Source organism: Colossoma macropomum, unplaced genomic scaffold (genome assembly GCF_904425465.1).
Source record: "Colossoma macropomum unplaced genomic scaffold, Colossoma_macropomum, whole genome shotgun sequence".
NCBI lineage: Eukaryota > Metazoa > Chordata > Actinopteri > Characiformes > Serrasalmidae > Colossoma > Colossoma macropomum.
The window spans coordinates 530,700-551,123 of NW_023494787.1; the positions used below are offsets into that span (position 1 = coordinate 530,700).

A 20,424-nucleotide genomic window follows, 5' to 3' on the forward strand; every position below is an offset into this window, starting at 1 on the left:
AGGGTCCATGGGGGTCCTGACCATTGAAAAACAGAGTAATAAAGTATCAGAGAAACAGATGGACTACAGTCTGTAATTGTAGAACTACAAAGTGCACCTATATAGTAAGTGAAGTGTAACGCTCGGACAGAAAACCAGACGTGTGCGGGTGATGAGTGAAGGTGGTTTAATATAAACCAAGCGGCCGTAGTCAAAAGGGGAAAAACAGAGATCGTAGTCAAAAAACAGTCCAAAAGTCAAAACACAGATCATACACACAAGCGAAAGTACCAAAGGAATAGGCGAGAGGCAAAAACGGAGTCAAACGAAGCAAAAGGTCAAAACACGGTAAACGATCAGAACAGAAAGAAAACGCTCAGTAGTCTCAGAGAAACAATACCTCGCAGTGAGTCTAACTAAAGCCTGGGCTTATCTACTCTACCCAACATTGTTCCTCGGGACCATACCCCTCCCAGTCCACTAGGTATTGCAGGAGCCCGCCCCATCTCCGGGAGTCCAGCAGTCTACGAACAGCATATACTGGAACCCTGTCTATCACCTCCGGTGGCGGGGGCATGACGTCTGGTGTCGCCTCATCCATGGGCCCTGCAACCACAGGTTTAAGTAGAGAAACATGGAATGAACGAGAGACTCTGAACCTTGGGGGTAAATCTAAACGGTAAGTCACCTCATTAATACGTTTGATTACCTTGTAAGGCCCTATATATTTAGGCAAAAGCTTATGGCAACTTCCCTCTGGACGTCGAAAGTCCCTTGTAGACAGCCACACTCGGTCTCCGGGATTGAACGTTGGAGTCGGACCCCGGTGTCTGTCTGCCTGTTCTTTCTGACGTTGCAGCACCTCTTCAATGTGTTGATGTGTCTGCTCCCACACCTGTTTGCTGCGTTTCATCCAATCATCCACTGCAGGAACATCTGTTTGGACCCCAGTCCAAGGTGCAAGACGGGGCTGGTACCCTAGAATACACTGAAAAGGTGTCAATCCCGTAGAAGAGCAAGCCAATGAATTCTGTGCGATTTCTGCCCAACTCAGAAAAACGGACCAATCAGCAGGATTGTCATGGCAAAATAATCTCAAGAATTTTCCAAGTTCCTGATTAGCCCTCTCGCATTGTCCATTGGACTGTGGGTGATACCCCGATGACAAGCTCAGTGACACTCCCAGATGCTCGAAAAAGGCTGCCCATACCTGTGAGGTGAACTGAGGTCCCCTATCTGCAACAATGTCCTCCAGAATTCCGAAGATCCTTAATACAAACTGGAACAGGGCCTCTGCAGTCTGAAAAGAACTGAGTAGATTAGAAAAAGGTACAAAACGGACCCCTCTGGAAAATCTATCAATGACCGTCATAGCTGTCGTGAAACCTTGCGATTCTGGTAGGTTGGTGATGAAATCAACTGCAATGTGGGACCATGGTCGACTGGGTATGGGTAATGGCAGCAATTTCCCAGCTGGTAACAGTTTAGGTGTTTTGCACTGAGCACATGTTGAACAGGAAGAGATGAATGAATGGATGTCTTGATTCATGGGTTCCCACCAGTATCTATTAGCTAACAGTTTGTGGGTATGGGTTTCTCCTGGATGGCCTGAAGTTAATGATGAATGAGCCCAAGTTATCAGTGAAGTTCTGAGTGGCTGGGGAACATACAGTTTCTCTGTGGGACAATGCTCAGGTACTTGCGTGTGGGACAAAGCCTTCTCTATTTCCTCATCCATTTGCCACCTAATAGATGAAACGTTCACCTCGGGAGGAAGGATCCTTTCTGGGGTCTCGTTCTGCAAAAGGTTCATCTCGTGTTGATATTTCCTGGATAGGGCGTCAGCTTTAGTGTTACAAGACCCTGGTCGATAAGTAATACTGAAATTAAAACGTGAGGAAAAAAAGCGACCATCTAGCCTGTCGTGCATTAAGTCTCTTCGCCGTGCGAGGATATTCAAAATTTTTGTGATCCGTCAAAACAGCAAAAGGATGGTTGGCACCTTCCAACCAATGGCGCCACTCGTCTAACGCTAACTTGACAGCCAATAATTCCCTATCCCCTATACCATAGTTTCTCTCCGTGGGTGACAATTTATGGGAGAAAAATGCTATGGGGTGTAGAGATCCCGTCCTCTGGGATAAAACTGTGCCTACCCCTGTCTCAGATGCGTCCACCTCCACCACAAAAGGTTGTGTGGGATCAGGGTGATTAAGAATGGGTGCGGTGGTAAACGCCTCCTTGAGAGATTGAAAGGCCTTCTCTGCTTGTTCGTTCCATGTGATTTTCTTCGGATTTCCTTTTAACAGTGAAGTCAGCGGAGACGCTATGGAGCTAAAGTTTCTGATGAATCTACGATAAAAGTTAGCAAATCCTAAAAACCTCTGCAGCTCCTTTACTGAAGTGGGTTGTGACCATTCGACCACTGCTTCCACCTTGTGGTCATCCATGACAATTCCTTGTTGACTGATGATGTACCCTAAAAATGAGATGGACTGGAGGTGGAATTCGCACTTCTCCCCTTTTAGCAACAAATTATTCTCTAATAGTCTTTCTAACCCAACTCGAACATGCTGTACATTGGTATCAAGGGAAGATGAGTAGACTAGAATGTCGTCCAAGTAGGCGATTACAAAGAGTCCCAGCATGTCTCTGAGGATGTCATTTATGAAGGCTTGGAACACCGAGGGGGCGATAGAGAGCCCGAATGGCATCACCAGATACTCATAGTGCCCCCTAGTGGTCAAAAATGCTGTCTTCCATTCATCACCTTCCTAAATTCTAATTAAATTGTAGGCACTACGGAGATCCAATTTGGTGAAAAACTTAGCACTCTGGAGCTGCTCCAGTGCTACTGGTACTAGAGGTAGGGGATATGGATAAGCCTTGGAAATCTGGTTAAGGGCTCTGTAATCTATGCATGGACGTAACCCACCTGACTGTTCCAGAACAAGAAATGAAAGTTGTTCAGAGTGTAGGGCACTGGTCTTGGTCTCCAAAGGCACTGTTACTTGGGTAATGGGTCTCAGTCCCACTGGGTCTCCATCTTAAGCAGTGACTTTGAGAGCTGTTTGAAGATTCTTGACAGGAATCTGCAGCTGTTCCACGATCCTAGCGTGGAGGAAGTTCCCTTCAGCCCCCGAGTCGATCAGCGCTGAAACAACAAGAGAGTTTGGATGAAAGTAAATCAGAACTGGTAAGATCACTGATTTAGAAACCAACCCCTTTGTGGGAACACTCACCACATTAGTCCAGGGTTCGGTGCCTTGCTTTGCTGTGGTCTGGAGCGGCAGTCTCGAACTTGACGTCCGGCTTGACCACAATATAGACAAAGATGATTGGTGATCTGGCACTGTCTCTCCTCTGGTGATATGCGCGAGGAATCACATTGCATGGGCTCTGGGAGCTCAGGATTTTCTCTTGTGATCCTTACGTGGGGCTGTGTGTTTCGTGGGGGTTTTAAGCTCTTATTTCTCTTTCTGGAGTTCAAGAGGTGGTCGAGCTTAATAGCCAGAGTGATAAGTCGGTCTAATGTAAGATCATCATCTTTACTGGCTAGTTCATTCAGAACGTCCGTGTTGAGCCCTTAACACAACATGACAAGAAGAGCTGCCTCGTTCCAGCCACTGCTAGTCGCGAGAGTTCTAAATTCCAGTGAATATTCCACTACCGATCGATTCCCTTGGTGTAAATGAGACAAAAGTTCTCCACTAACCTTACTCTCATAAGGGTGGTCAAATACAGTCTTAAACTCTTTCACAAACTGAGGATACGACAAACGATGCAGACTAGACCAACTGGCTGTTGCCCATTCCAGTGCTTTATCTGCTAATCTGGATATCACAAACGAAATCTTAGCTTGGTCAGAGCTAGCAGGAGAATTATCAAAAAATACTGCACACTGCAGTAGGAAGCCCCGACATTTATCAGGATCTCCTCCAAACTTGTCGGGTTTACGAACCGGAAATGCGGCCGATCCGGCTTCTGCTGCGCTGGTAGACAATGCAGCGGTATCAGTCTGATCAGTGAGGCTCATATTATGGAGCTGACTGGTCAGTTCCTTCACGCTATTGATGAGCTGAGCCAACTGCGCCTGCTACTCCGCTTGTTGTTGAGCCAGCGATTCCAGAGAGTGAGTTACTCCGGAGAGCAAATGCTGATGTCGTCCCAGAAGCTGTCCTTGTTCAGCGAGAGCTTTTTGCAAAGCTTCCTGGTCCGCCGTCTGCATAGTGGCGAGGTATTCTGTAACGCTCGGACAGAAAACCAGACGTGTGCGGGTGATGAGTGAAGGTGGTTTAATATAAACCAAGCGGCCGTAGTCAAAAGGGGAAAAACAGAGATTGTAGTCAAAAAACAGTCCAAAAGTCAAAACACAGATCATACACACAAGCGAAAGTACCAAAGGAATAGGCGAGAGGCAAAAACGGAGTCAAACGAAGCAAAAGGTCAAAACACGGTAAACGATCAGAACAGGAAGAAAACGCTCAGTAGTCTCGGAGAAACAATACCTCGCAGTGAGTCTAACTAAAGCCTTGGCTTATCTACTCTAAACTACCTGTCATATGATCATCTACACAGATGAAAACAGTCAAAACTCAGGTGATTGTGAGCGCTGATAGGAGTGCCTGTGAGAGTCCGAAGTCACATGAGACTCCATGGTATCCTGGGAAATGGAGTTCTCGTCGGAGTCGGATTCCGAGTGTGGCTGCTCAGTCACATGATCTCCCAGAGAATTCTGGGAGATGAAGTCCGTTTCCTCCATAGAGGGAGCCGAATGCATGACTTAGAGCTGATAAAGTGGACAATGAGTGTAGAAACAAGGAGGTGCTTATAATGTTATGCCTGATCAGTGTTTCTTGCTGAAATGTTTAAATTGTAGCAGTTTTATTTCAACAGTTGACAAAGCTTTGCACAAAATTCTCTGGTTTTATTAGGAAAAACCTGGAATGACTGACTTTGGTTATCACACCTTTGGTTGTGTAAGTTTGATTGTTGGTTTCACTTAAACTCACTTTTTGCTGATCTTTTTGTATATTTGCAGCTTTTCAATTGTTTCTTTCTTGCACATGATTAAATGCAGTGTCGTGTTCACACTGTCAGTTGGGCTTGTTTGGTGTGTCAGATGGAGATTCACAAACATTCTGACAATCGTGCTTTGAAAGTAGCTAAAAAGTAGCCACCACTTTTTTTCTGGAAAAGTAGCTAAATTGTAGCAGCTACAAATTTTGGGAAAGTAGCTACAAAATAGCTAACTACTAATTTTTCAGTAGCTATCCCAGCCCTGCATTTACTGACATTGAAGCATCAGCGCCGCTATGGAGAGAGAGAGTTAGCAGACATACAACATGGGACCCCAAATACCAGGGGGGGTTTCACACACTGTGTTTGTGGAAGTTTCCTTCTTAAAGTACAGAATACTGGGAGGAAGTTATTATAATGAAGCCCCTCCTCCCATTTAGTGAGATTGGTAGTAAATACTGGCGTGTGCTTGTAATGCCTGAGAAAAGATCAGCTCAGTCTGATGCTGGTGTGGCTGATATTGTTTGTGCTTAGAGAGAAAAGAGATTTTTGAAACAGTGTATTTATTTTCAGTGGAATGCCACCATGAATGTTATTCTGAAGGTGATGAAGGAAATAAAAACTTAAAACCAAATAGTTTTAGTAAAACTATGTGTTAAACTGATTTTCTTAATATTTTGGGTAGATTCCATAACAGTATCAGAGATCAGGTTCCAACAGTTTTATTTGATTGTCAAAAACTCTTTTGATCTTCAGTCCCTGCTTTACTAAAGCTGTTCATTACTGTGTTATTACTGCGATATTCCTGCTCTGAACAGAAATGTCACATTTGATGTGCAGCATGTTGGTAAGTGTTTATGCTCAAAATCATACAGTTCTCCAATGGGCTGAGTGCGCTGAGTGAAATTAAACAGATTTTATAGCTTCACACGGCTTCCAAATCTGCTCATCTCAGAACTCAAGTTCAGCTCTTCTACCAACCGAGAGTGAACAAAACAAAGGCAAAATACATTTCCTTGGATTTCTGACAGATGTCTTATTTTCTTAGAATAATTTCTCATGATGTTGAAATAATCAAATTGGTATTGTTATGTAATTCACCCACAAGCATAGCCAGCAGCTTTTCCTTTACGTTTATGCTGGATCGCAAGTGGGTGACAAAAATTGCTTTTGGGTTTGTTGCTTGGTTATGAGAGAAAAAGAGGAAAGAAGCAGCCACAGTGAGCTGAGCAGTCCCAGCTGCTTTTACTGCCTCTATTAGCCCAGTCAGCAAAGCTAACCCACAGCCAGTGCCATCATAAAACCACAGGGTTGTTTTTATTATGCTTACTTTGAAGTCCAAGCTTAGAGATCAGCGATCACAGGCCTGCAGCTGGAGGAGGCCAAGTTCAGCGATCCTGACAAATTCATGCTCCACTGGGCAGCCAGGTCTGTGTATCTTTTGGTCATTCAATTTTCATCTCAGAACAAATATTGAAAAACAGGAAAATGGGTCAATTCTTGTTTTTGGTTCTGTTATTGTCAGTGGAAAAATAAAAAAAATAGCTTTGTTTTACAGTTTCACAAACTAATTATCAAATCAAATAACAAACAAACAACAATGGAATAAAGAGTCGCATTTTACTGATTCAAATAAAAAAAATTCTATCACCTTACTTAAAAATTAGCATGCAGAGTGCTTGTATGGTCTCAGTAGGTCAGAAGTCACGGAAAGCAGGCCTGTTTGTCAGTGATGTGCAGAATTCTCCCCTTCGCGTCTCGCGGGCATGTGGACACTACAGATTACCCTCGCGATTTCAGTCATTTCTGTGTGTAAATAACGGTTAATCCAGACTTTTCCTTCACAACAAACACAACAGAACTTAAAGCCCAACACAGAGTTTCACAGTGAGAGTACAGTTTAATGTACCGAAGGCGCTGGTTGTTGTGCAGCACTCAGAGGACTGAATGGCTTTCAGTTGTAATGATGAGTGTGTTGGTGAAGAAGGAGACACAGGAGTGGATACAGAATAACACAATAACACACATACGTTTAGACTAACAGAACAACTTTAACAACATTAAACCACAACAGCATCTCTTTTTATGGGAACACAGTACAGCACACAGCTCACAGCTTTAATTCTTAAGTATGGAGCTGTAACACAGTCACTATAACGAAGTTCACATCTGACAATGTGACATTACAGTATTATTTTTTCTCATCATTATTGGGCAGCGTGACTCATTCCTCTGATTTTGCTGTTAAATGGCCAGAGTCCTGTAGAGTCTCTTCCCCATATCGCTTCAGTTTTTGCTGATAGAATAGCTGCATCAAATATACAAACACCTATGAAACGTGATGTTGCCTCCCCAAATGCGGACTAGGCCTGTCTTGTCAACACTCTGATCTTTCCTGTCTTTATAATTTTTTAACCACGATCGCCAGATTTCTGAGCTTATGTGACCAGACCTGTGATCTACACATTTATTTCTGGTTCAAGTGACATTTGAATGAATACAATACAGCCCTTTATTCTACTTCTGTTTTTTTTTTATTTTATGATTAGTTTGTGAAACTGTGAAACAAAGCTATTTTGTGATTTTTCCACTGACAATAACAGAATAAAAAAAACAAGAATTGAGCCATTTTTCTGTTTTTCAGTACTGTTTTTGAAAAGGAAACAGAATGATCAAAAGATTCACAGATCCAGCCACAATCATTTGTTCCTAAAGAAAGGAAATGGTTGGTTTTTGATGCTATTCACGGGCTCTTACTCTCAGGTTGGAAAGCCTCATAGAATCTGGTGGTTTCCCCCATTCCCCTCTCCCACGGCTTCACTTACCTGCTTATGATTTTGGACAGAACCACCAAATGGCAGTGTCTCTGGTGTCAACCACAACTACTGATGTGGCTGTGAGCATTCATCAGCACTTTGGTCACCCAGTTTGACCCATCATCTAGTATTCCTTCAGACCATGACCCACAGTTTATTTCAAAAATTTGATCAGATCTCCATCACACCACTGCAGTCTATCCACAAGCCAGTGGCCAGTATGAACATTTTCACCGCTCCATGAAAACCACACTGAGAGCCGGGAAGACTGCTGGTTTGACCATCTACCCTGGGTGCTATTGGGTTCAGAGCAGTGCTGTTCAGTGGAGTTGGTGTGTGGGTTGACACTCTTCATGCCTGGAGACGTTATTCTAGATGCCACTACCCTGAGAACTGTGAAGTGCCAACATTCTATATTGCTGGGTAAGGCCAGCAATTTTGCCCCTGGGCCTACATTACAACATGGCCCCCGCAGAAGGCAAAGATTGTGTTTGTGCATCATGATGCACAACAGATCCCTCTGAAACTGCCATATGATCCATTTAATGGCCCTTTTCACGCACTGGAGCCGGAATGTATCAACACCTGATGCCTGTTCATTGTACCCTGGACTGGCCTGCCAGTTTGGCTACAGCTCCATGGTGTAGCCACCCCACTGGCCTCTCTGTTGCCACAAGGCCCTGGGGCCCCCGCTCAGACCACCATTACCCCTGCTGGGCCTGTCTTTACTGATGATTTAACTCATGATGGCAACAGCAGAATGAATTCAGAAGTGGACAGTAACATTCTCTCTGACAATTTACAGAGAAGTGCATCCAAGGTAATCAGGAGGAACTGCAGCAGCAAGACAATCACCCGTGTTCTTTAAAGTTGCATATGGTCAAATCATATGGTCAAAACAAGCATACACAAATTTCACAGACAGTTTTGTTTTTCATCAATTTCATCTTTGTTGCATTTGTAAAATCAAACTCACATCTGGTAGGAGTGCGTGTAAATTTGAGGGTCATAATTTAACAGCCTGAAAAAATGCTTGATTTGCAGTTAACTAGCAAAAACTATTATCAATATCATCTATAATATCACTAATATGAAATTTTAAAATGTGCTTTGGTTTCATATTACTAACTTTGTCCAAGAAATAAACAATTTTAGGAAAATGCATCATTCTACCATCTTAAAAAAGATAATTTGTTTATTTTGCATTTTATTTTTTCCAGTTGTTGTAATTTTAACACTATACAGAGTGGTCAGTATGCTCACTGCACAGAATGAGGGCACTCACCAGGTCTCCCATCATGGGTGAAAGCCAGCAGAGGGCTCCCTTCTTGATTTTCACTGGCCCTGGGCAGGAGATTGTTTGCAGAGTAGAAAGGGACTCTTTGTTACTGGCATTTTTGGAGCTGGGTAAACTCATCCTGCTGCTGCTTGAGTGTGACACCCTCTACTCTCTACTTGGGTCAGTGAGGTCTTCTTATGTGTGAGGCAGTGAGTCCAGAGATAAGCTGCAGGTATGATAATGAGTGGGTTGAAATGGATCTGAAAAAGAAAAACAAACAAAAGAATTTGCCTTACGATGTGCTCTACCACGCAGGCCCAGGAGGGAAAGACTGTGACAATGTCAGCTGCTTCTGGTTTTCAGAAAACACTGGTCAAAATTTCTGCCTGTTTCATAACAATGACAATAACACAGCTGTATATCTGTTGTGTCTGAACAGTATTACATGTTTTTATTTATTTATTTATTTTTATTGTAGTTGAGTTTGTACATCGTAAAGGAATCTCTGATGGCCTTGTGCAAAGAATCCTATTGTTCGCAGGATCAACTCTGTTTGGTATTTTGGCGGTCGTTTCAGGTAAATAAAATACAAATAAAGATTATTTTTGTACATAATTTATGTTTTAACCAACATTTGTGTGAGCATACACGGTGTATATATATATATATATATATATACACACATACATACATATTTCAAATTAAAGGAATAGTTCACCAAAAAATCACATTTACATGCTTTTCAACCCAAATACAGTCGATCAGCCAAGACATGTTTGAAGTCCAAGTTTTACTTTTTAGGTTAGAACTGAAACTTCTAGGCTAACAGTGCCAACAAATAATAGAAGTGAATATTCTCACAAAGTATTTGCGAAATAAAATTCATCATATATTTATTTCAGGTTACATCAATAAGCTACATAAACTCATTTAGAAAAACAGAATTTGGTAAAATGCTAAAATTTCAACTATATTATTGTTCCTCTTGCTGGTACTTTTGCGCCTTCAGATTCTCGGGGTTTCGAGCTCAGGGGCATCACTACAAAAGTACATAGCATTAGCCCAGTATTATCTAAGGCTGCTAATTGTAAGAGAGTTTGAAGACAGATGAGAGCATAGCGAATAATGATAAACCTATGAAAATGAGGTCCTGCGTTCCAATTTTGTAAAAACAGAACAAAGAAATCTGCAGTCTAGAACGTTATCATTGATTCCTTAATGATGCAAACACATGCAAACTATGGCAAAGTTTTGGCAACAAACAACAAACTGGCAACAGAAACTTTCAGTAAGTACCTTGCAAAATTGTCCGCATGACCTGAACGCAGTTTGAGCGAGCTGAGAAATTTTAGGGATGTATTTACAGAAACAGTTTGGGACACTGTTCACGTACAATGTGTGTTAGCAGCTCCAGTTTAGCAGTAACTAAAGCAGTAAAACTTGGACATCAAACATGTGGCTGATTAACTGCATTCGGGGAAAATGGAAAATTTAAATTTAAATTATGTGTCCTTAAGGTCAGATTAAAAAATGTCTTTCAATTATATTAATATTTCCAACTGGGTTAATCTGGAAAACTGGAGTGAACATAACATTTTCTATTCTAGCTGAATTCACACTCCGGATATGTGCGTTTCTGTGCCTGGAAGTTTCCACCGGTGCCCTGCTGACTATTTTTCTTTATGATCAGCTTGATACACTAGGTATGTTTTACTCCATGTTTTTTCCATTATAGACCTGATTAAAATACAACATAAAATCTAATCTAATAATAATCAAAATCAGCCTTTCAAAATAATTCTTAACAATTCATTTAGCGAAATCCATGTACAGCGAATTAAGAAAGTATTCAGTCTTATATGTATATATGTGTGTGTGTGTGTATATAACATATGTATATAATTAGAGCCTTATTTTAAAATGGCTTAAATTTATTTTGTTTCTCATCAATTAATTCTGGGCTCTGGCTGAGACACTCCAGAACATTTACAGACTGTCCTGATACCACTGCTTGTTGTGGGTCATTATTGTGTTGGAAGGTGAAGCTTCACCCCAATCTATTCATCTTTCTCTCAGTGATAGTGAGCCTCTCAGTCCCTGCTGCTGAAACACATCCCCATAGCATGGCATGATGCTGCCACCACCATGCTTTGACATACTGATGAAAATTGAGTTCAATCTTGGATTTACCAGACCATATAATCTTATTTATAATGGCCTGAGAGTAATTTTTGGCACTGTGATGTGCTGCCTACTGAGTAGTGGCTTCCATCTGGCCACTCTACCATAAAGTCCATAAAGTCCTTTCTGTAAACAGACCCATTTCCATTGACTGTGAGGCCCATCAAAGTGGTGTCATCTACAAACTTTAAGATCTTGACAGCTGGTTCCTTAGAGACACAGTTATTGGTGTAGAGACTGAAGAAAAGTGGTACACCAGTACTGGGGTCTGATTTCCTAGCTGCACCTGCTGTTTCCTGTTTGTCAGGAAGTCCATGATCACCTGGTAGATGGGATCTGGCACCAATAGCTGGGAGTGTTTGACCTGCAGCAGCTCTGGCACTATGGTCCTGAAAGCCAAGCTGGAGTCCACAAACAGAACCCTAGCGTGGGTTCCGGGACTGTTGAGATGCTGTAGCATGAAATGCAGGACCAAGTTGACCACATCATCAGCAGACCTGTTATCTCTGTTTGCGAACTGCAGAGGATCCAGTAGAGAGCTTGTAACAGCCTTCAGGTGGGCTCGGACCAGGAGTTCAAAGACCTTCATGACTACAGAAGCCAAGGCTACTGACCTGTAATCATTTAGTGTGGTAATGTTTGTTTTATTGGGGACTGAAATGATGTAAGTGGGAACAGAGCAAAGTTCCAGTGATCTGTGGAAGATGGTTGTGAAAATCAGAGCTAGTTGGTCACATCAGTGCATCAGCATGGATGGACAGACTCTGTTTGGTCCTGGAACTTTTCTCACCTTATGTCTGCCAAAAAGCCTGTCATTGTCCTGCTCATTGATGGTGAGATGAGCGGGGAGAGGCAAGAGACCCAGGGTGGGGGACTGGCAGAGAGAGGCTGAATATTGTTCTTTGTGTGTTCAAATCTGCAGTAGAACTCATTCAGGTTGTTGGTGGGCTGGCGATCATTAGGGAGTAAGGGAGTCTGAAAATCATGGTTTATTGTTGCAATATTTTGCCCATGCTGTACTTAAAATGCAGCTGTCCTTATGATGTCACTGTGTCTGTGTATTTGTCTAGGCTGTCTGTCGCTTCTTCAAAAACTATCCAGTTTGTGGATTCAGAGCAGCGTCTCCAATGGTCTCCCTTCACTGTTGTGATGACAGGCTTGTTGGTTTTGAATTTCTGCCTGTATGTGGTAATGAGGTGAATAAGACTGTGGCCGGAGTGACCGAGAGGTTTTACTACTGAGCTTTGTGTGTCTGTCCGCTCCGTGCAGCTGGAAGCCGGGGAGGTGCAGTGTGCTCTCTGTGTCAGACCAGAAAGCCAGGTCTCCATGAAGCAGATGTGTTTGAAAAGTCCTTGTTGGTTTTGTTGAGCAGGAGTAGTTCTTTTGTTTTGTTGCATAGCGATTGGAGATGGGAAAGGAATAAAGACGGCAAAGGTGTATGAAACCCACACCGTCTCATCTTTATAGAGCCAGCAGACCCATTGTGAGCATTTCCAAAAATGTATGGGTTTTGAATAAACTAGTCCACGGTTTTGGAACACTCCGTCTGTACTCCACACTAAACAAATGAACCAATGCCTGACATACATTGCAGGTCTCGGTTTGCTTCTAAATGAACCCTCGTTCAGTTCTTTGCTGTTGAGAATGCATTTTGGTGGTGATCCACCTGAAACAAGGGAATTCAACATCCTAGCATGCTTTTCTGCTTCATCAGCGCTGAACTGTCCACATAATCTGCCTGTTTTAAAGTCCGATGCTCATATCACTCCTGGAGTGTGAGCTGCTTCTGATAACAACAAAGCAATAACATAAAACCGAAGCAATGTGTTAGATTTTGGCACAAGGATCTTGCAACATATTGCAATCAGTGACCCTATTGGTTACATTCAAATTGACCATCAAAAAGAAGCAGAGATCAAGTAAGGTTTTTTATTACTGCTTTGACTGTGATACATATAGATATTAAGCATCTCTATTTTTATGCGAAGCTGGAGTTTTAGACTCAAATTGTGGTAAACAAGAGAGTAAAAGAGTACTTGAATTTCTGACCAATTAATGAACACCTACATGTTTAATTTAGTGCCCGTTAGCTGCTGAGAAACCAACCGAACCAAATTAAAAACATGCAATATTACAAAAACTCAGAATCTGGTTAGCAAACAAACTAGGTGTGCAGACAAGCTTAATTTCAGCACTCAAGCATACATAAGGCTTGCTTTCATGCCTGTTTTATCAGGACTTTACACCTACTTTGTTTTGTTTGGACCAATCGGATGTTTTCTTACTTTGACAGGTGTGGACACTCCCATACTCAGGCGTACGCTAATCAAATGGACATGTTCTGCAAAAAATCACAGGTCTCAGTTTGCTGGAAGGGAACTGTGGTTCAGTTCGCTGCTGATGGTTAAGATTTTTTATGATGGTCCTAATCAAACGTGTGAATTCAATATGAAGACACACTTTCCTCACAGCTTGTCAGCACTGCACTGTCTGTGTAATCAGCCTGTTTAACATTTGCCTCTTTACAGACTCTCGTATCATTCTTGCTGCACAAGCTGCTGCTAATGATGGTAGATGAGTCACGCATACCACAGAACTCATTTTTGATAATTTGGGCCAGACATTGGAGACCTGTTTGATTGAATCCTCACTAATGGATAATTAAACCAATAGAGATGGAGTGAGGTTTATTTTTGTTGCTCTGATTGCAGCACCTGCACACATTAAACATGTTCATTTCTTACTTAGAGTGATCTAGTGAGTTAAGCACTTACAGTTCAATAACACTAACAGTTGATGGGGCAGATCTAACAGGACAGAGATTTCACAGACTGACTGTGACAGAGGTGGCATCCTGTGACAGTGCCAGGTTTAATGTCACTGAGCTCTTCAGTTCGACCCTCTACTGCCAGTGTTTGTCTGTGGAGACTGCTAGGCTGTGAGATTAATTTGATCCACCTGTTAGCAATGGGTGTGACTGAAACACCTAACCTCCATAATTAGGAGGGGTGTCCACATACTTTTGGCCATAAAGTGTATTTTGTTTCATGCACGCACTTAAGAAACAGTGTAAAACAAAGGATTTGGTAGAAGTTTAAAATCCAAATGTTTCTCCCAGACAAGTGCTGTCTTTAACTCCTCTAACTTCTCTAAAGTTAAAGACGGCACTTGTATTGGCATTTAATGATTTTCTAAAAAATGTGCAATCTTTATTACTAACATGCATCTTCATTCCAGATGTGTATCATGTGTTACCAGCAGTCTTGCTGGGGATGGCTCTGCTTCTCTCCCTGCAAAGACACTGCTTTCAGCAGAAACCGTTTGAACGTAAGTGTGATAAATGGCATCAAAAATTTAATACGATTTCAAGATGGAACATTCTGTCTGAAAACACAGAGCACTGTGAATGTAACTGATAGCAGATAAAACAAATGAAGGCTTTTTTTTTGTTAATGAAGAATTCTACATAAAACTGTATGATTATTTTTTTCAGGTCTGCATGTTGGTCTCACATCTGCTACTGTAGCTGTACTCTGCTTCTATAATTTTGTAGTTTTTGTTACTGTTGGGGTTAGAAGGAGAGATTTTGCCCAGGGTAAGTGCATAAAATTACTTCTGAAGTTTTTAAAAAAGCTAAAACAACATTAAATAATGCTAATTCTTCTTTATGTATTTTTCTTGTTTGGACCAGAAGTAGGAAGTTCAGTAAGCATGTATTTCTGTATGTTTGCTCTGGATTGAATCTTGAGCCATCCAGCTGATTGACCAGTGGAGCGCTGCCTTTTCACTCCTGTGGCACACAGTCATGTCTACAGTGCTCTGTCAGGGCTCATGTTGCTCTGAAAGGGAATAAATGGAATTGATCTGATTGGCTGTAGCTCAGCCCCGCCTTTTGATAATGTTTTCACTGTAACTGTTCCCCATTTACAGCTGTGCTACTCTGCACCGGATCAGAGCTGCCCTGTAGGTCAGAGACATGTTAAAAAAACAATGTCTGCTACACCTGCGCTGAGATTTATCATTACTCATCTTGATATAACGACAAAAATAGAGCCAAATATGTGTTTGAGTTAATAAGTTCAATACGTTTCTCATAGAGAGAAATCAAATATTCTCCAATAAGGGGAAATGCATGTAAGTTAGAAGTTTGTTGTGTTAAATAAACTGGTTGGTTTTTAGCCACAAGGCTATGGAAAGTCAGTGCAGAGAAACCTGCCAGGCTTCTGCTGATGGAAGACACAAAACAATGTTGTAGCAAGGCCTGTGCTGCCCCGGGCTCAGGAAGGATGCTAGTAGCAGGGTTCAGGGTTGCAGCAGCCATTTAACTTTAATTTTCACATCAAACAACCAAAACAAAACCACAACCAAAGCTAAGCTGGCCACTTTTCAGTGGCTTCAAAACTAGACTTTTCAGTCCTTTTATCCAGCTTACTCTTCAGTCTCTTCTGCTGGTGCTGCTCGTCCCTGTCTTGGTTGGCCACCTGGATCGAACAGGAGACAAACTGAAGTGACTTCACTGTGGGACTGGAGCACACTTGTGCGCTGTCTCCCACTCACTTTCAGAATTCATCCTCTCCCCGCTGGGCTCAGAGTTTGGGGCCCACCTTCCTGCTGGCTCTTGCAGCAGTCCTCAGGGCCCAGGGGACGGGTGCATGCCACAAATGTGCAAACACTCCAAAAAAACAGAGACATGAAGTTACCAAAAGAACAGGCAGCCAAAGGGATTCATGGGTATGCAAATTAATAGCATTCTGTGACACCACTGAACAAATATGCACTGTAAAAAAGGGGAAAAAACCTGCACAAACATGACTCCAGGCTGGAGTCCACAGCAGGATCCTGGGAGGCAGTACAGGTAGAGATAATCCCAGTGCACCACTGCAGTCTTTAAACGGTTCAGAACCTGTACAGCCAGAACTCCACCTCAGAGACCTTCAACACCAAACAGTTCCCTTCACAGCTGCTCTGAAGACTGACACAGCATCCATTACACTGCAATGGGCTGAACAGACACACCTGGTCCTGAGCTCACGTGGTGTCCTTGTAGCAACTAATTGTCATAAGGCCACTTTTGCTGCTGCTGTTTCTCCATCCTGGCCTAAATGTCTCAAACATGATTTGTCAACAGACCAGCTCTAGACTTTGTGCAGCTAAGCGGTGATGGTCCTGCTGAATCGCTCGAAGAAGCTGCCGCTCTGTAGGAGCACAAACACCAGCAGAGACTCCCTCAGTTCAGAGTCTTTATCCTCTAAACTCATGTTAGATTCAGTCAGCTGGAATCAAACCTGTGTCATGCTCGAAGCTGTAGCATGATAAGCTACTGCTACTAAGACAGGTCTATGGCACATTTGACAGTTTATTAGATAAATTATAGATTTGATATGGTCATAATTTAATTTACCACCATCATTTATCTGTTTTAGCTCACTAAGCCATCCGAGAGGAGTTAAATGTTTAAAAAAACTATAATTTAAGGTCTTTAATTATTTCTTAGAGCAGTAAAGGTGACTGTGTGGATATTGGCAGAAAAGTTCTAATTCAGTTAAAAATGTGTATCTGTGTTTTGCAGTGTGGACGCTTCCATTCACTGCAGTAATGTATGTCACTGTGTGGATAGCAGTGGTTTTTGTGGTGCGACGTCAGCATGAAAATAAAAATCAAACATGCTCTAAATGGAGAGGAACAGGATGTAAGTGTGTTTCAGAAAACTGAAAATGAGGAATGAGTTTAAACAGTATTTTACAATATCATCCAAGATATATGAAGTTCTTCTTTAAATTCCTCTTTTCAGATGTGTGCTGCGCTGTCGGTGTATCAATAATTGTCACTATAAACGGGATCATCTATCTTCATTTTCTAAGAAAACAAATGACGGCTAAAGGTAAGAAATATCAAAAGAAAGTCTTTCCTCTCTTTGCTTGGATTTTACATGTATGCTTTGTGTTCCCACAATAAAAATTGTGAATAATAATAATAATAATAATAATAAGACGAAGAAGAAGAAGAAGAAGTAGAAGAACTAGAAATCAAAATCAAATCAAATCAAATCAGATTTATTGTCACATCACAAGAGTACAGGGACACAGGTGAGTGAAAAACTTGAGTGCGAGTTCCACAAATTATGCAGAGAACAGTATTTACAACATAGATAAACAAAACTATAGATAGGATAGAAGAATAGATAAAACCAATTTAACTAAAATATATACATATAATCTTACACAATAACTTAAAAATAATAATATTGCACCGAGACATATAATATTGCACTGGGAATGTAGAGTGAGTGTAATCAACTATATACTATATATAGTAATGGATATTACAATGCTATGTAGATGTGCAAATAATCACACTAGGTGTGGAGGTAGAAGATGGTACAGTAGGTGGCAGAGTATTTAGTAAAGTGCAAGGTACAGGAAGTTAAGTGGAAGCGCAGGGGGAGAGTATTGTCTTTGGATAGGTATTCAAAGTCCAGCTATGCAAGTAAAGTGCGGGAGTACAGTGGGTGCACGTACGTGTAATGGGAAGGGTTGGGCTGGGCAGAGCAGTGATTACTGGCTGTTCAATAGCCTGGTTGCATGGGGGAAGAAGCTGTCTTTGAGCCGACTGCTTCTGGCTTTTAAGCTTCTGAGCCTCCTACCACTCAGCAGCTGAGAGAACAGACAGTGGCTAGGATGGGAGGGGTCCTTCATAATCCTTCTGGATTTCCTCAGGCAGCGACTGGTGTATAAATCCAATAGGTTAGGGAGCTGAACCCCCGGTGATGGACTGTGCTGTCCGCACCACCCTCTGCAGAGATTTCCTCTCACGAACAGTACAGTTCCCGTACCAGGTGGTGATGCTGCCCGTCAGGATGCTTTCCACAGTGCAGGTGTAGAAGGTCTTAAGGATGCTGGGGTCAGGCCAAACCTCCTCAGCCTTCTGAGGAAGTAAAGGCGCTGGTGGGCCTTCTTCACCACCTGTGAGGTGTGCACTGCCCATGTCAGGTCCTCGCTGATGTGAACACTGAGAAACTTAAAGCTGCTGACCCTCTCTACCGCAGTCCCATTGATGGAAATCGATGGGTGTACTCTCTCCTGCTTCCTGAAGTCCACGATCAGCTCCTTGGTCTTACTGACGTTTAGAGAGAGGTTATTCTCCTGGCACCAGTTTTCCAGGATTTTAACCTCCTCTCTGTAGGCCGATTCATCGTTGTTGGAGATCAGGCCCACAACTGTTGTGTCGTCAGCAAACTTTATGATGGCGTTGGAGCTGTGTCTAGCAGTGCAGTCATGGGTGTACAGGGAGTACAGGAGCTTATAAAAAGTTTATAAAAAAAGTTTATAAGTCTTGAGAAGACCAGCTAATAAGGCTTTATGCTGTTAGGCCATTGCTTGTTGGTGGTTGCTAGGATGTTGTTAAGATGCTTGCTATCCTATCAAATGTGGTTGCTATGTTGTTCCAAGTGGTTGGTGTGGTGTTGCTAGGCCATTGTTATGCTATCCCAGGTGCTTGCTAAGGTATTGACAGGCTATTAAACAATAATAGTATATTACTGTGTTGTAACTGTGCTATTGCTGCATGCAAGTGTGTCAGTGTGCATGTATGCAAATGTAGTGTGTAATTACTGTGTAACTGCTGTGTAATTATTGTGCATTAGTGTGTATGTGTTTTGTCTCAAATGGTTGCTATGGTGTTGCTAGGATGGTGATTTCCTATTGCAGGAGGTTTCCCAAGGTGTTACTGTGCTGTCTCAGATTGTTGGTACTGTGTTGCTAGGCTATTGGTATGGTATCTCAGGTGGTTGCTAAGGTATTGCTAGGCCGTTGCCATAGTGTCCCAGGTGGTTTCTTAAGGTGTTGTTAGGCTGTTGTTTTGTTTTTCCAGGTGGCTAATTTATTAGGAATACCTATCTTGTGCTTCCACTCACTGGCCACTTTATTAGAAACACCTTTCAGGCAGAAACTCAACTTAGTTGAGTTCATTTTGGAATTCCAGACAGTTGCTATGGTGTCATTACAAGGACCGGGACAGAGAACAATTGGACTAAACTAAATAATTTTTAAAGTCCTCTATAATCCCGGTGGATCTTGTTTACACAAACATCCTCGGCACGTACAGGGCTGAGCCCCGCCCCCACTACGGCTACTCAGACCACATCTCTGTGATGCTCATTCCAGCATACAGACCGCTCATCAGACGTGCCAAACCAGACCAGAAGCAAGTGAGAACCTGGCCGCCAGGAGCTATCTCTGTTCTTCAGGACTGTTTTGAGCACATTTATTGGGAGATGCGCACGCTGCTGAGAACCCGAGATAAGGCTTTCAAGTCAGGGGATGAGGCAAGCCTCAGGATAGCAAGAGCCAAGCTTTCCCGGGCCATCAAAGAGGCTAAGCGTGCCTACTCAAAGAAAATCCATGAACATTTTCAAAACACTGCTGACACACGGCGCATGTGGCAGGGCATCCAACTACAAGACACCTCCACCTGCTTGTGACAGTGATGCCTCCCTTCCAGATGCGCTGAATAACTTCCATGCTTGGTTTGAAGCACAGAACGGCATGACGGCGAAGAAGACCACTCCTCCTCCAAATGAACAGGTACTGTGTCTGTCCACAGCTGATGTGCAGAGAATTCTACACAGAGTCAACCCACGAAAATCCCCAGAATCTGACAGCATACCAGGCAGAGTGCTCAGAGAATGCGCTGAACAGCTGGCTGATGTTCTCACAGACATATTCAACATCTCTCTGAGCACTGCAGTCGTTCCAACGCGCTTCAAGTCCACCACCATCATCCCTGTGCTGAAGAAGTCTCCAGTGTCCTGCCTCAATGACTACCGTCCCGTTGAACTCACTCCCATCATCATGAAGTGCTTTGAGAGGCTTGTCATGAGGCACATTAAAGACCAGCTTCCTCCTTCACTGGACCCACTGCAATTTGCATATCGCCCCAACCGCTCAACAGACGACGCCATCTCCACCACACTCCACCTGGCTCTCACCCACCTGGACAATAAAGACACCTATGTCAGAATGCTGTTCATAGACTTCAGTTCAGCATTCAACACCATCATCCCTCAGCAGCTGATTGGAAAACTGAGCCTGCTGGGCCTGAACACCTCCCTCTGTAACTGGGTCCTGGATTTCCTGACTGAGAGACCTCAGA

At 42.7% G+C, this 20,424-nt stretch overlaps 2 protein-coding genes across 2 annotated transcripts in view; both read left to right on the top strand.

Moving 5' to 3' along the window:
* The window catches only part of LOC118805159, a 1,027,118-nt gene that overhangs the window by 511,024 nt on the left and 495,670 nt on the right, over positions 1-20,424 (top strand). The window lies entirely within an intron of this gene.
* The window catches only part of LOC118806228, a 49,891-nt gene that overhangs the window by 18,358 nt on the left and 11,109 nt on the right, over positions 1-20,424 (top strand). The window contains exons 8-13 of the mRNA XM_036567699.1: positions 9,572-9,670; positions 10,701-10,796; positions 14,512-14,601; positions 14,768-14,869; positions 16,844-16,963; positions 17,066-17,155. Of these exons, the coding sequence (XP_036423592.1) occupies positions 9,572-9,670; positions 10,701-10,796; positions 14,512-14,601; positions 14,768-14,869; positions 16,844-16,963; positions 17,066-17,155 (597 nt within the window). The remainder of the gene's footprint in view (positions 1-9,571; positions 9,671-10,700; positions 10,797-14,511; positions 14,602-14,767; positions 14,870-16,843; positions 16,964-17,065; positions 17,156-20,424) is intronic.